Here is a 14,718-nt window from a genome sequence, read left to right as displayed (position 1 = left end):
TGGGGTCTTGCCAGGTTTCTCAGGTTGGCCTCAAATTTGCAGTCCTCCTGCCTCAGCCTCTCAAATAGCTGGAATTACAAGCATTATCTACCATGCCTGTCTGGTACCCATCCTCCTATTCTTGCCCTTGCCAGTTCCCAGGCCCTTTATTCTGGTCTAAGAAGCTGGTATAAGACTTGAAGGACTTTTTTTGGGTATGGTACTAGGGCTTTGTGCATCACAGTCAAATGTTCTACCACTGAGCTATGTATCCTTAGCCCCCCAAAAGATGATTTAATGAAGCTGTGGGTGTATACTCAGATGTGTTCAAGTCTGAATATGTGGACATGTTTTGAGGTCACCAAATTGCCTTCCTTCCCAGAGTATGTATTGGTGAACTCCCTTTTTCATTTCCTTAGGGGCACCAAGCCAACATGTACTGTTCTGCCTCTGCTTCCACACCCTGCCACATCACGTCACCCCAGTTCTGCTATGCCAGGAATGTTACTAGAGGAGAATGGCTCTATGACTCATGGGGCACCCAGGGGTTAAGTGGGAAGGGGGACAGAAACAAGATTGAAGGGTACAAGTTGGAAAATACCTGCCTTTTCAACATTCCTAACTTGACTTTTGGATTTTACGTTCATTCAGTCATTTATTAGGACATTTAGTAAACATTTATTAGGCACTTACTCTGTACCAGGCACTAGTCTAGATGCTTGAGATATAAAAATGGATAAGATGTAGTCTTTGACCTGAAAAGTTAAGTCTCATAAGGGAGTCAAACAGGTAAGCAGACTGACATAACAAGGTGGCAGGTGAAATAGTAATCTTCTGGCAAAAAAGGTAGGAATAAAGATCTCTAAGAATCTATAAATTAGAGATTTCTTCTTTCAGGTGGGCTTAAATCAAATTCATAGATCAACTCTCAGAGATAAGATTCCTGTTTAACTGTCTTTGTTCATTCAGGAATTTATTGGTTTATTTCTAAACAGCTTTACCTCTACACTGAGGTTTATTTTGGGGGGTGGAGTGGGGTGGGGGGTGTTTTTGTTTTTTTGCGGTGCTGGGTTTGGAACCCAGGACCTGGCACATACCAGGTTAAGTCCTCTACCAACTGAACTATACCTTATCCCACACCAGTTGGTTCTTAAAGTAACTCAGGAAATGGAAGTAAATGAATGTCTTTTCTGAAAACAAGGATAATTTATTCAATTGATATATTTTTTTTCTTAAATACTTTTTCTGTTTGATATTTGTTTACTGCATACCTGTGAGTCAAATCCTGTGTCCAAGCTGTCTAGTTGTATGTTTAGTTGGGTGGAGAGTATAGGTATAGGCCATCTTAAAATACTTCAGTAGTAAACAGTATTGAATAGTAATCCCAATCGGTTGATGTTTGTTTACCTTCAGTACCTAGAAGACAAATAATCCAGCAGGTGGCAGCAAGAAAACAAGTATTTTATATCTCGATGAAGCTGATGTAAATGAGTAAAGGATAATCTTTGGACGTTCCTGTCCTATGTTCCCTTTGGAGGACCCAAAAGACATTGGGGGCTACAAAACTTGAGGATTTTCCCATTCCTCTTCATTTATTCATTCCACAACGAGTTGCTGAGCAATACTCCGTTCAAAGTCACGGGTCAAAAGAGTGAACCAAACATCCCTTGCTCTCCAGGGGCTTGGTGTGATCAGGTCTTCAGCTCTCCACCAGGGTCCACACCCTCCAGGGTTTTTTGTTAAAGCGGAGCAGTTAATTCAATTAGAATTAGACTAGATTAGGAGCGGGGGGGGGGGGATTTTGGTATATCGAATGTCCTTTGGGGCATACCTAATTGAAAGTTGGAGGCTAAAGACTTTGGATCACGGGAAGCTTTGTGATTCGGTCTCATCACCTTCCGTGTTTTTTTCTTTTCTTTTTCTTTTTCTCTATTTACAGGTCTTCATTGATTCATTCACCAATATTTACTGAACTCCGACACTGTGCCCAACTTTGAGTTGGACGCAAACAAAACAGATCTATTTCTAACGTCTTTCGGAGGAAGGTAAGACATATATTAAACAAGGTCGTAAAACCGAAAAAGGGCTGGGAAGAGTTCTTGGTGGCATGTGATGTTTAGTATATTCGACGGCTTAACGTCTCTGACTTGGTGCCAGCGCTTCCGCTGTTCTTTCCTGGGCTGTGAACTTGAGAGGGACGGCCCGAGCTGACTTTTTCCGAGTTTACAGCACGCAAAACCCAAGTCCTTTCAAAGAGCCGCTTCAAAGTTGACTTACCGGGCCACTGTAGGGGCGGTCCGCCGCCTAGCTGCTCGCCAGTTTTCTACTCCTGGATTTGTTAGGGTGTGAGGAACACTCCTCACGTGACCATCAGCAGCCTTCCGATTGGTTTTGTTTCCCCTCCCATTCAGTGGGTGGAACCCTGAGGCAGCAGGTCGGGCGCATGCGCACAGCCTCTTCCCACCCCCCCCCTTGGCCATCTAGGAGTGGAGCCCTGCGGTTGGGCGATAAACAGGCTGCGGCTAGGGAGGAGGGAAGGGGGGGGGGGGCGTTCTCGCCTCTGGGACTGCTTTTGGAAGTAAATGCCTTATTTTCCTTTTGGGTGAGGTTAGGTCCGGACGCGGGGTCCAGGCCTCCGGCTTGAGCCTACTCCTTTGTGAGAGCAGAAAATCGCTCCTGTGGAGAGCGATTAAAGTTGCGAAGGGGACAGCGAGCCGGGAGTTCTTCCCCATGGCCGGCGAATGGTTCGGCCCTGAACTGGTCCAAGAGCTAGCAGGACGCGTCTGAGAGAGGCCCCAGAGGGGGCGGGAGGGCGGTCCGCAAAACGTGAGTTCTGTGGAGAGACGTGGGGAAGATTCGATTCCGAGAAGAGGAAGAGCCCGACTGAAGGAGCGAGGCCGTTGAGGGGGAGGGGGCTGCCAAGATGGCGTCGGCCTCCTCCGGGCAGTCGGCGGTCGGATTTTCATCCTTTGATCCCGGGGTCCCTTTGAGTAACTCGGCCTCAGGTAAGCCAGGCGGGGCGTGGGCGGAGTGGTGGTGCGGACTGTGCGGTCGGAGGTAGAGCGAGACTCGGCCGGGCACCTGTAGCCGGGAAGGTCCGAGGGGTTCCGGGAAGGTCCGAAGCCTGGCTCTCAGTAGGGGTTTCTGAGTGGGCAGGGAGTCCGCGAAAAGGGTGAGCTTAACCGAGAGGAGGGAAGCTGTCCACCATGGTGACTGTCCCAGAGATCGAGTGGGGGGCTTCCAGGCGGAGGGGTGGATACGGAAGGTGGGGGTAGGCAGGAAACTCTGGGAGGCTTAACGAGAGGAGTCGGTGTGCGAGGCAGGTGGAGCCCTCGTCGATTGTGCAGTTAGTTGGGTCAGAACGTTGAAGAGACGTGGGGCTTGGACGCCACCGCGTCTCAGGACCCTTGGAGTCGGCGGAGTCGGAGGCTGGGTTTGTTGGGAGTGGGAGTTCCTGGAGCGGTCTTCGACTCCCCTAGGTGCGTCATTGCTTCTCGCTGCTCCCCGCCCCCGCCCCCGCCCGCGCAGACACGCGCACATATTTTCCCAAACTCCCTCCGCGACTTCCATCCCTGGCCTGCCCTACTCTGGGAAGGAATTAGAAGTTTTGAAGAGAACCTAAATAATGTGGAGAATTCGTGTCAAAAGATCCTGAAAACAGACGGAGAAGATGAAATGGAGTCTTGAATTCCAGTAGAGCCTGAGGGAAGGGATGTTTGGAGTTGGGCCCGGGAAGGAAAGAAAAGTGGGGGATGGCTCTAAGTGCTATGGGGGACTATTACATAATGGGAAGAGACTGGAGGGATGCTGGATGCATCCGGAAATTGGAGAACTGAACCCAGCGATACAGAGAGTAGTTAGAAACTAATGAAGATTAAGAGAGCTGAGAACGCCTAGAAGAAACAGATTGTGTGTAGGAGGGAAAATGTGTGTATGGGGGGGTGAGTCAGAAACCGTTCTGGAACTTCTATTAGAAATGTCTCATATCCCAGATGACTGTTGCCTCTACACTGTGAACAGGAGAGGCTTGGATGTTGGATGCTTTAGTTGAGATTTTGTTGACATTTCCTTAGGCCTGGAATTGCATCCTTGCTGTTTTGAATCTGCTAAATAGAGGGTTCCACCTTAAACATTCCAGCTAAAATGAGAGAATATGTAGTCACAGTTACCTTGTAAGATGCAGTTTTATTTATGTATATCTATTTTTAGTGTTGTGTTTTGTTTTGTATGTGGCATGAGCCAAGGGGCATTTTTATCACCCAGCTACATATTAAGCCTTTTTAATTTATTTATTTTTTTTATTTTGGATTTTTTTGGGGGGGATTCTTATTTTGGAGATTGAACTGGGGGGGGGGGCACTCAACCACTGAGCCACATCCCCAGCCCTTATTTTGTATTTTATTTTTAGAGACAGGGTCTCAGTGAATTAGCTTTTTGCTTTTTGCTTGAGGCTGGCTTTGAACTCACCATCCTCCTGCCTCAGCCTCCCCAGTTTCTGTGCCCCGTGGTGCCCAGCTTGCTTATCTGTCTGTCTGTCTGTCTATTTTTTGGAGCCAGGTGCTGTGGTACAAGCTTTGTCTTGGGAGGCTAAGGCAGGAGGATCACAAGTTTGAGGCCAGCACTTGCCTAGCATGGGTTCTGGGGCATGAACCTATGGTTGTTTTACCACTGAACTACATCCCCAGCTTTTTTTTTTTTTAAGTTGTAGTTGGACACAGTACCTTTGTTTTATTCATTTATTTTTATGTGGTACTCAGGTTCAAACCCAGGGCCTCACACATGCTAGGAGAGTGCTTTACCACTGAGCCACAACCCCAGTCCCCATCCCCCATCCCCAGCCTTTTAAATTTTTGAGACAGGGTCTCAGTAAATTGCTTAGGGCCTTGCTAAATCACTGAGGCTGGCCTCTAACTTGCAATCCTTCTATCTCAGCCTACCAAGTAGGTGTAATTACAGGCATATACCACTGTGCCAAGATCTATTCTTAGTTTTTTGAAAAGTGATTTTTGCTTTTCCTGTAAAAGCATTAGAGGACCAGAACAAGTCATATAGCATTCTAAATGTGAAAAGAATAAAGCAAAGTCCAAGGATTTGTTTTTTAGTATTGGGAGTTAACCCAGGACACTTTATCACTGAGCTGCATCCCCAGCCCTTTTTATTTTTATTTTTAATTTATTATTGTTTTAAAATCACAATACCTTTATTTTATTTATTTTTATGTGGTGCTAAGGATCGAACCCAGTGCCTCACATGTGCTAGACATGTGCTCTACCACTGAGTCACAACCCCAGCCCCCCTTTTTATTTTTATCTCCCTTAGTTGCAGAAGCTCATCTTGAACTTGCTATGGTCCTGTCTCAGCCTCCTGAGTCTCTGGACAGGCATGCACCACTAGGCCCAGCTTTTTGTTGCTGTTTTTAATATATAGTAGTTCCTTAATATAAAAACCTTCTCCCCATACTCTCCAAATCAGAAAGAGGAATGATTGAATGTGTTTTTTAAGCAAACTTCTCAACTATCAAGTAGGTAGTCTTTGTTAGAAGCTTAATAGTAAGAGCAGCGTGTTTATATTCCAGGTTTCAATTTGGCATCATCTCATAGAAGTACCTTCCCAGGTAGACAGATTCTGGAGTAACAAGAAAATATTTGTCATTTTTTGATAAATCATCTCTCTCTTGCATTTCTACTCCTAGTTAATTCTAATATCTATTTTAATTATTATGATTTGATATTTTTATAGGTTTTTGTTTTCTGACAGATCTTAGGGCTAGCAGCTAATATTACAGATTGTATAAATGCTCTTCAGTTTTCTCCAGAAAGTCAACTATTAGGCTCAATTGACTTTATACTTGCTTGATTTTACTGTTTTCATATGTGAAGTCAAGGTTCAAAAATGTCTTAAGTTAAAAATAGTCACAGATTATGGGCTGGGGTTATGGCTCAGTGGTAGAGCACTTGCCTAGCATGTGTGAGGCCCTGGGTTTGATCCTCAGCACCACGTAAAAATAAAGTATTGTGTCCAACTACAACTAAAAAGTAAATATTAAAAAAAAAGTCACAGATTAGAGATTACTTTTTGGACTCCCCCCACCCCTTTTCTTCCCAGTACTGGGGAGCAAAACCATGGTTCTCTACAACTGAGGTACAACCCCAGCCTTTCTTATTTTTTATTTTGAGGTGGTCTTGCTAAGTTTTGAGGCTGGCCTCAAACTTGCTGTCCTCTTGCCTTAAGACACCCCAAATCCTGGGATTAAGGCTAGTCCCAAGTAGGATCACTGGTGTCTATGTCTGTCTGTCTCTCTCTCTCTCTCACTCACACACACACACACACACACACACACACACGCCCAAGGATAAGATATTCGATTTTGATGCAGAAAAGCCTAATGTAGAAAGGGTTTGTAATGGTAGGAGAGCTCTTCTCTGGATGGTACCAGGGAATTAGGAGCTTGGTAGGAACAAATGATGGTTTTCAGTTTCCTAAATTGTTAAAAAGAGAGAAGGCTAACCTTGTAGAAATTCAGGGTGAGTGTGTTTCAACCATCATAAAACCAATTTATTGTTCTTAGATGTTTAGCTGAACTTTACTTAAATTTTGGTGAAACTCTACAATTCTAAACATAAGCTCCTCTGGCAGTTTTGAAAATGGATAAAAAATAATGTCCCAGTTTAGGGACAGATTTACTGTTTTAGATAATCTGTTCAAAACTTTTGAATACTCAAAATCATTTTTATCATTCAAATTAGGATGAAGAGGTTATTTTGAAGAGTTGTTTCCTGCCAATAGGAAACCCCTAACTATATTGTTTTACCATTAAACTAGAGCTGGTCTTTTATACTGCTGACAAATGAAATACGGAGTGAAGAGCAAACTATAAGCTCTAGGAGATGCTTAACATCCATTGGAGTTAACTGGGGAGGGGTGATGTTAACTGTGTAGCATCTTAAAGCAGAAATTATCTTTTGCTTGTTCTTATACTTTGGTTGTTAAAGGTGATGGAGTTTGCTGTCTAGCCTCAGCTGCTTGGTGTGTAAAGAAAATGTATTCTGTCCTTTTATCATCCTTATTATTTGAACTATGGTACTACTTAATAAAATCAGCACTGATGTGGTGCTGTTGACAGTGAGACTATCTATCACACCAGTGTTCAGAGACTTTATCTGAAGTGTTTCCTTATCTCTATTTAACTTTTTTTTTTTTTTTTTAAGTACTGGAGATTTACCACTGAATTACATCCCAGTCCTTTTTTTTTTTTTGCGACAGGACTTCACTAAGTTGCTTAGATCCTTGTTGAGTTGCTGAGGGTTGACCTTGAATTTGCTATCCTCCTATCTCAGCCTCCCAAAACCCTGGGGTTACAGACATGGGTCCTGGGATTACAGCCCTGGCTAGTTTAACTTCTTACAGTCAATTTAGATTTGACATGTAAGTCCACTGAGTCCTCTTTTTACTAGAAAAGAATAAAGAGTTTGTTTTGGAGTCTGACTAGAACATTAAAAATTTTTTTTATTTTTGTATCGGGGATTGAACCTAGGGGCACTTAACCACTGAGCCACATCCCCAACATTTTTTTTTTTTTTTTTTTTTTAATTTTGAGACAGGGTCTTGCTAAATTGTTTAGGGTCTCACTAAGTTTCTGAGGCTGGCTTTGAACTTGCCAGCCTCCTCCTCTAGCCTCTCAAGCTCTACAATTATAGGCCTGTGCCTCTGTGCCCAGCCATTTTTTAAAAATTTTTAAAGTATTTCCCTGTATATGTATTATTATTTTTTGCAGTACTTGGGATTGAATCCATGAGTGCTGTACCACTGAGCCACATTCCCATCTTTTAAAATTTTCGCTGTTTTTTGAGATAGGGTCTTGCAGGGTCCCTGGAATTACAGGCAGGTGCCACACATCTGGCTAGTGCATTTTAAAAATAGTAACCCCTTAGCCAGGCATGGTGGTGCATACCTGTAATCCCAACAACTCAGGAGGCTGAAACAGGAGGATTGCAAAATTCAGAGTCAGCCTCAGCAATTTAGTGAGATCCCGTTTCAAAAGAAAAAGGACAGGGGATGTAGCTTAGTGATAAAGTGTCCTTAGGTTCAAATTCCAGGACCAAAAAAAAGTAGTTATAATTTTTAGCAGGAGCACAAATTATTTGGGGGTAATTTTACAATCGTTTCCTTATCCCCCGCCCCCCCTTAACTGCAGGGGGGAAACTCCATAGGTCACAGAATTAAAGCTTTTTGCTTGAGATCTTTATAATGGGGCCAGTCTCATGAGTTCTTTGTTCTGGTGGCTTTGTTCTAGTAAACTGCCATAATCTAGTAATTTGAGTGGTAGAGTTTTTTTGTCTCTGTTCTTTGTATATACTTGTATGCCATTTTGTAGCCATCAGAATTCTTTATTTGTGTTTGAAACAGGTCTCTATATTTTCCAGGGAGGCCTTTAACTCCTGGGTTTAAGGGAGTCTCCTGCCTCAGCCTCGAGTAGCTGGGATTACAGCTTTTTGCTAGAACCACTCAAGCTTAGCATCAGATATAATTAACTAGTCTTATAGGTATCCAGCATCAGAGATTAATTGGTAAAATGTACTTGCAAGTTAGCTTTGAGTATCAAAATAGTATGTTTTACTTGTGAATATGAGCTCTTCTGATTAATACTTTTGCTCAAATGTGTGCTAGGTAGTAGCTTAAATATTTTATTTGCCTGCTTTTCTTTGATAATATAATGGAAACTAGCCTGTGGAGTGAACTACCATAACACTAGACCAGAGGCAGAACTGAAAAGAGTAAAGGTGTTTTTTATCCTTTAAGTTGGATATTTTCTCTTCTAGAATTTTGGGGTATTACTTGACCTAAAGAAGGCAACAATGGGGCTGGGGTTGTGGCTCAGTGGTAGAGAGCTTGCCTAACATGTGTGAGGCACTGGGTTCAATTCTCAACACTACATAATAAGGTCTGTCAACAACTAATAAACATTTTTTTAAAAAAGATGTTGGTCATTAAATTAACAACAGCTAACATTTATTTTAAAAAAGAAGAAAAAGAAAAAGGCGGCAGAAACAAGAAGAGCAAAATGAGCAGTATCTTTTTTCTCTTTGTGCTGGACATACGTTCATGACCAAGAATAAAAGTGTATTTCAGGAAGCATGCTGTTTCCTGATAGCCAGAGGGAATCTCTGTTTTCTGTGTTCTAAACCCAGCGCGAAGTTCAGTCTAATGAGCGTGTTTGGATTGATATTTCCTAGAGGAAACCCCTTCTTATCCCATTTGCCCTGTTGTTTCCTCACACCCTTTTTCCATCAAAAAAGCATTTAGGGGCTGGGATTGTGGCTCAGCAGTGGAGCACTTGCCTAGCACGTTCGAGGCCCTGGGTTTGATCCTCAGCACCATATGAAAACAAATAAAATAAAGATATTGTGTAAAAAAAAAAAAAGCATTTAATTTCCACATGTTCATCCTGTTTTGTTCATATCTCCTGTGAGCTTTTATTATTTACTGTTTTCTATTTGAAGTGAACTCAACTCCTCCATCTTTTTTAACTGTTTCCAGGCATTTTTCTTTCTCCTCCTTTGAAATTCCAGACTGTTTATTTGAAATGGCTACATACAATATATATTAACTTATAAATATCTGATTCCTGGAAAGTCTTCCTGTTGTTGGACTGCGAGGAAGACTTTAGCAAAAAGAGGACAAGTTCCTTGTAGGGGGGGAAAATATATAAAATATATATTTTTAATATTTTTATATAAATATATATAATATATATTTTTATATAAATATATAATATATATTTATATAAATATGTAATTATTATTATTGTCTTTTATACTTAACTGAGCAATATGTCATTATCCCAGAATGAGCACTGTCCCAAAGGACCAGTGATGTTGGTGAAGGGTGTACTAAAGAGAGGTGAGCAAGGGAAGTTGTGGCGAGGGAATGGGAAGAGTTTTTGTTTGTTTGTTTTTAATGTATAGTTAGAGTATATTAGCTTTTTCTGTGTATAATGTAGGTAAACAAATCTGGTAAATAAAGAAGTCTGACGGCAGAGAAGTAATTTGGCTATATTTCTGATTTCTGTGGTGAAGAGGATTGCTTGGATTGTTGGGACAGTTAGTGCTCATTATCTTCAGCTTTCTCTGTGGAAATATGTGCATTTTAGTTGAGCAAGACTCACTGTACTTGCAAGATAGAGCCAGATTTGGACATAGAATGAGGAGGTAGCAGTCTGCCAAAAATTTCAAATGCCTCTTGGCTATGGGTAGATCCAGGTCTTTTAAGGAAGGACTTGGATTTGTTTCATATTTTTTTCATATTCAATTAATGTGTTGGTGCCAAGGGGTACATATTTGAGGCCTGAGAACCATGAAATTTGCCAGTGTGGTACTGGAAGCAAAAGTTCAACAGAAGAAAATAGAATTGTTTTACTTTTATTCCTGAGTTATTTTTCTTTAACTACTCCATTTTCCAAACTGGGAAACAGGCTGAGAGAGATTGTTACTAGTGGCAAAGATATTTGCTATTGAGGTGAATCTTTTTTGGTGGTGCTAGGGATTGAACCCAGGGCCTTGTGCATGTGAGGCAAGCACTGAGCTATATTCCTAGCCCCACTGAAGTGAATCTTATGGAATTGTAGCTCATTCCTTGATCTGCTTTTAGTTGGCTCTTAGCTAAGGTGATTTCACAACTGGTAGATCGGACTGCTTTTAGGGTTTTGTTCCTTAGGAAAAACTGATATCTGCTGGGTAACAAAACTTAGGTCTTCTCTGAGCTATGGCTTGGTTTTTAGTCATTAGTGAGGGTGACGATGTGTATATATATATTTAGCATTGTTTTTTAGAGCTTGTTTTCAATAATACTCCTCAGAAGGCATGATGACATTTCAAACACATTTCTATATCTTTTCATTTGGAGAACATATTGTGCCTCCCACCTGCAGGGATATAGTTAGAATGGCTTCCAGTATTCCAAGTTAACTTGGACTAGAGAGAGTGCTTCAGGTAGTTCTGCAAGCAACTGGGTTGATTTTGTTTTAGTTTTACTTTGTTGCAGGGAGTTTAGTTTTTTGGTTTTTTTTTTTTTTAAATCACTATCTACTTATCAACAAAGAGTCCCCTGAAGGTTAACTTTTGCTTCCAAAAATGCTCCTTTGTGCATGTGTGACCTCACCCCCCTTTCTCCCACTCCAACTGAGTTACACCCCCAGCTCAAAGGAGCTGTGCTCTAATATAGGAATTATTGATTCATTTATGTATTAATGTTGCTAGATCATTGAATTGAATCTCTGGGAACACCTCCATGACCTGTGAAGCAAAATCCTGATAGTCTGAGGAATGCACATCCGGCTAGCCTCTAGCATCCCCAAATTATATGTGTACTTCAAACCTTCAAGTCACTCACATGCTGCCTCTTAGTTTCTCATCTGGTGGATGATGTCATCTTATCTTGGGCGGAAATACTTCTGCTCTGAAAGCACAGGGAGAGGCTCTGCCATTAAGGCCAATTCTGTTTTGTCCCACATGCTGGAGATGGAGAAAGACCTACTAACTCATTTCAGAGCAATTCAGTATGTAACTCTTTGTTTAAATTATCTTGTCCTGGGCTGGGCCTATAGCTCAGTGGCAGAGCGCTTGCTTAGCATGGGTGAGGCACTGGGTTTGATCATTAGCACCATATAAAAAAATAAAATAAACAAAATAAAGGCATTCTGTCCATCTACAACTACATTTTTTTTTTTTTAAATCATCTCCCTGCTGGGCGCTGTGGCACACGCCTATAGTCTCAGTGGCTCAGGAGGCTGAGACAGTAGAATTGCGAGTTCAAAGTGAGCCTTAGCAATGGCGAGGTGCTAAGCAACTCAGTGAGACCCTTTCTCTAAATAAAATACAAATAAGGCTGGGGATGTGACTCAGTGGCCGAGCGCCCCTAAGTTCAGTAACACCCCTCCACCCCATCCCACTCCCCCAAAAATTATCTCCTCCTTTAAGGTTCGCACATTTCTCCCTCTGAAATTTGTTTGCCCTTTTCATACCTCTCAGGATTACACTGTTTTTTCTTTTTCCTTTTATGTTTTCTTTCTTTAGTGCTGGGGATCTACCACTGAGCTATGTCCTCAGCTACATCCTTTTTATTTATTCTCCCTAAATTGCATAGGCTTGCTTTGACTTGTGGTCCTCCTGCCTCAGCCTCCTGCTTAGCTAGAATTACAGATGTGCACCACTGTGCATGGTCCTTCTTTGCATTTTTTTTTTTTAATTCCTCTCAATAATGGATTTTTGTCTCCAGTGGCTCAATAAGTAGTAAGCAGATTTATGGAGAATCACAGTGGTGTTTTGCCAAGTGACTAGAAACCAGCCCTTCCGGTACCTTTTTCATCATAAACCCGAGGTAGGGTGGGGCCAAGGACCAAAATGGAATGCTTCCCTGAAACTAGTACAGAGTTGCTCAGAAAAATTTTCTGTAACCCAGTGTGATGATTCAGCTTTGTATTTTAGCAATAATTGACTGGGTTGTCTCTACTTTGGCATTTGGCTTGACTGGTTCAGCTGTTCTGAAATTACTTCAGTAACATTCGTGATTTCCCAACTTTTTTTCATAATTTAAAGGCTGTTTCCCCCCTACCATGTCTTGGCATCTGAGATATGCCGGAATTGGGTATCCCTGTTTTTAATAAGTCATTTGATATTTGAGGAATATGGTTCCCTTTTTCAAAGTGAACTTCTTATATGTGTTAATGTACTTTTATTCAAGTTGTAGTAGTATGTACCAAAGTAATATATAGTTGAGAAAAACTACATAAAGGAGGGGCCGGGTTGTGGCTCAGTGGGCAGAGCGCTTGCCTAGCATGCTTGAGGCACTGAGTTCAATCCCTGGCACCACATAAAAATACACAAATAAAATAGATGTTAAAAAAAAAAAACTACATATAGGAATTAGGGTTATTTTTAGCTTGGGATTGTCAACAGCATTCTAGGCATTTATTTTTATTTAAATTTTTTTCTTCTAGCTTTTCTTTGCCAGCAGTATAACATGATCCCATAAGCTTGAGTTATGTGTATGTGAGGGTGGGGGTGGGGGTCAGGCTGTTGAGTAGTGGCATACTGGGAATTATGGGTTACAAAGCAAAGCGAGGTTTCAAGCAGGAGCCTAAAGAAATGTCTTTCTATGGTCTGTTGGCTATTTCAGAACTTTAGAAGTATAATAGTCAATTCAATAGAAAGAAACATCTGAAGGGGGGAAAGAAAAAAAAAAGAATATTTTAGTATGCCAATGAAAACATTTGCTGGGAAAAAAAAGCAAAGAGAATAACAATACACATTCTTGTTGATGTTCTTTAATTGTTTAATTATGTAATGTACATAATAAATTTTTTTGTTACAGTTTATATAGTTAAAGAAAAATAGAAACTTAAAAATCTGATCCCCAAAAAAGAGATGTTGTATTTTAATATTTTGGTATGTATTTTTCTGGGTGTTTTATACATGTGTAAGTGTATGTAAATATTTTATGAAAAATTATATCAGGGTCTGGAAATGTACTTCAGTGATAGAGTGCTTGACTAGCATGCACAAGATGCTGTTTGGTCTCTAGCACCAATAAAAAGAAAGAAGAAAAAGATACTATACTATATTTTAAAAAACTTTTTTACTCAACAATTTATTATGATACCATAAATACACATCAAAATTATAGTTTTTAATATTCTGTTAAACTATATTTTAATTGATAATGCCTATCTCCTTGTTCATATAGGTTTTTTCCAGTTATGGTACTTAGACATTCATAGTTATTATATATAGTGCTATAGTAAACATCTTTATATATATATCTTTGGATAGAAGCCTGTATGTAGAGGAGCCTTATATCTGAAAAATTTGGCCAATTTGAATTCACTCAAGAGTAAAATGATTTGGAGTACAAGTTTTGTGACTACTCTAGGAATTTTTGTGCTAGAGCTGGTCCGTCTGTATTTTTGGACACTTACCTGGAATTTCAAAAAATCATTTTATATTTCACAGTATGGTGCTAGAGATTAAGCCAGGCCGTGTTCATAATTTTAAACTTCATAGTTTTTTTTGTCTTTTCTTAAAATCTGCTGTTAAGCAAGTAGAATCCCAGAAGTAAGTGGTAACTTTCTGTTTTTTCCTCATTAGGTTTCAACTTTCTGTGCTGTGGGGTCAACCATAAGAGAGGTAGATCTGATGTATATCTGTGATGAAGAAGCATGAGCTCCTTGCAGTAACTAGCTGCTAGCTCCTCTTCCCCATAACAGTTGCACACTTTTTGTAGTGATAGTGCATGATCTTCTGAGAAGGCTGTGGATGTCTTGAAAACATTATTTGACTGTAGCTCCCATGTCTCTCTGCCTTCTCCAAAAAAAAGGTTGCTATCTTAACAGAGGTGTCTTTTCTCATAGTTCTTCTTGTTTTAGTAAACTAGTCTCAGCTCTTTTCAGTTTCCCTTTCTGTTGCACCTCTCATTTTCCTTTAACCTTTCCTATCATATTGATGGGACTTCACCATTAATAAAATAATAGATGCTAATATTTATTGAGCACTTACAATGTTAAGTCTGTACATGACATTTATTTATTTATTTTTTTAATGGTGCTGGAGATTGAAAACAGGGCTTCAAAGAGCTGTCACTGAACTACATCCCTACCTGCTATTTCTGAATTTTATGGATGTAATAATAAGGCCTAGAGAAGTTTTGACCAAATGTGCACAAGGTTGCCTTTTAGTAAATGATGAA

The 14,718-nt window shown here is 40.7% G+C and overlaps 1 protein-coding gene and 1 non-coding gene across 3 annotated transcripts in view; both read left to right on the top strand.

Moving 5' to 3' along the window:
• The first annotated feature begins 2,563 nt into the window (after positions 1–2,563).
• Pip5k1a (phosphatidylinositol-4-phosphate 5-kinase type 1 alpha) overlaps positions 2,564–14,718 on the top strand; it is a 47,901-nt gene continuing 35,746 nt past the window's right edge. For both annotated transcript variants that reach the window (XM_071618443.1, XM_071618442.1), the window contains exons 1-2: positions 2,564–2,984; positions 14,121–14,159. In XM_071618443.1, coding sequence (XP_071474544.1) covers positions 2,903–2,984; positions 14,121–14,159 — 121 coding nt within the window. In that variant the 5' untranslated portion in view covers positions 2,564–2,902. The remainder of the gene's footprint in view (positions 2,985–14,120; positions 14,160–14,718) is intronic.
• On the top strand, positions 13,060–13,195 carry LOC114106757 (small nucleolar RNA SNORA2/SNORA34 family). The gene has a single exon (XR_003585250.1). It is a non-coding gene; the product is annotated as a small nucleolar RNA SNORA2/SNORA34 family (small nucleolar RNA).

Source organism: Marmota flaviventris, chromosome 10 (assembly GCF_047511675.1).
Source record: "Marmota flaviventris isolate mMarFla1 chromosome 10, mMarFla1.hap1, whole genome shotgun sequence".
NCBI lineage: Eukaryota > Metazoa > Chordata > Mammalia > Rodentia > Sciuridae > Marmota > Marmota flaviventris.
Note: the sequence above shows the minus strand (reverse complement) of the source record. Positions and strands in the feature narration are given on the sequence as shown.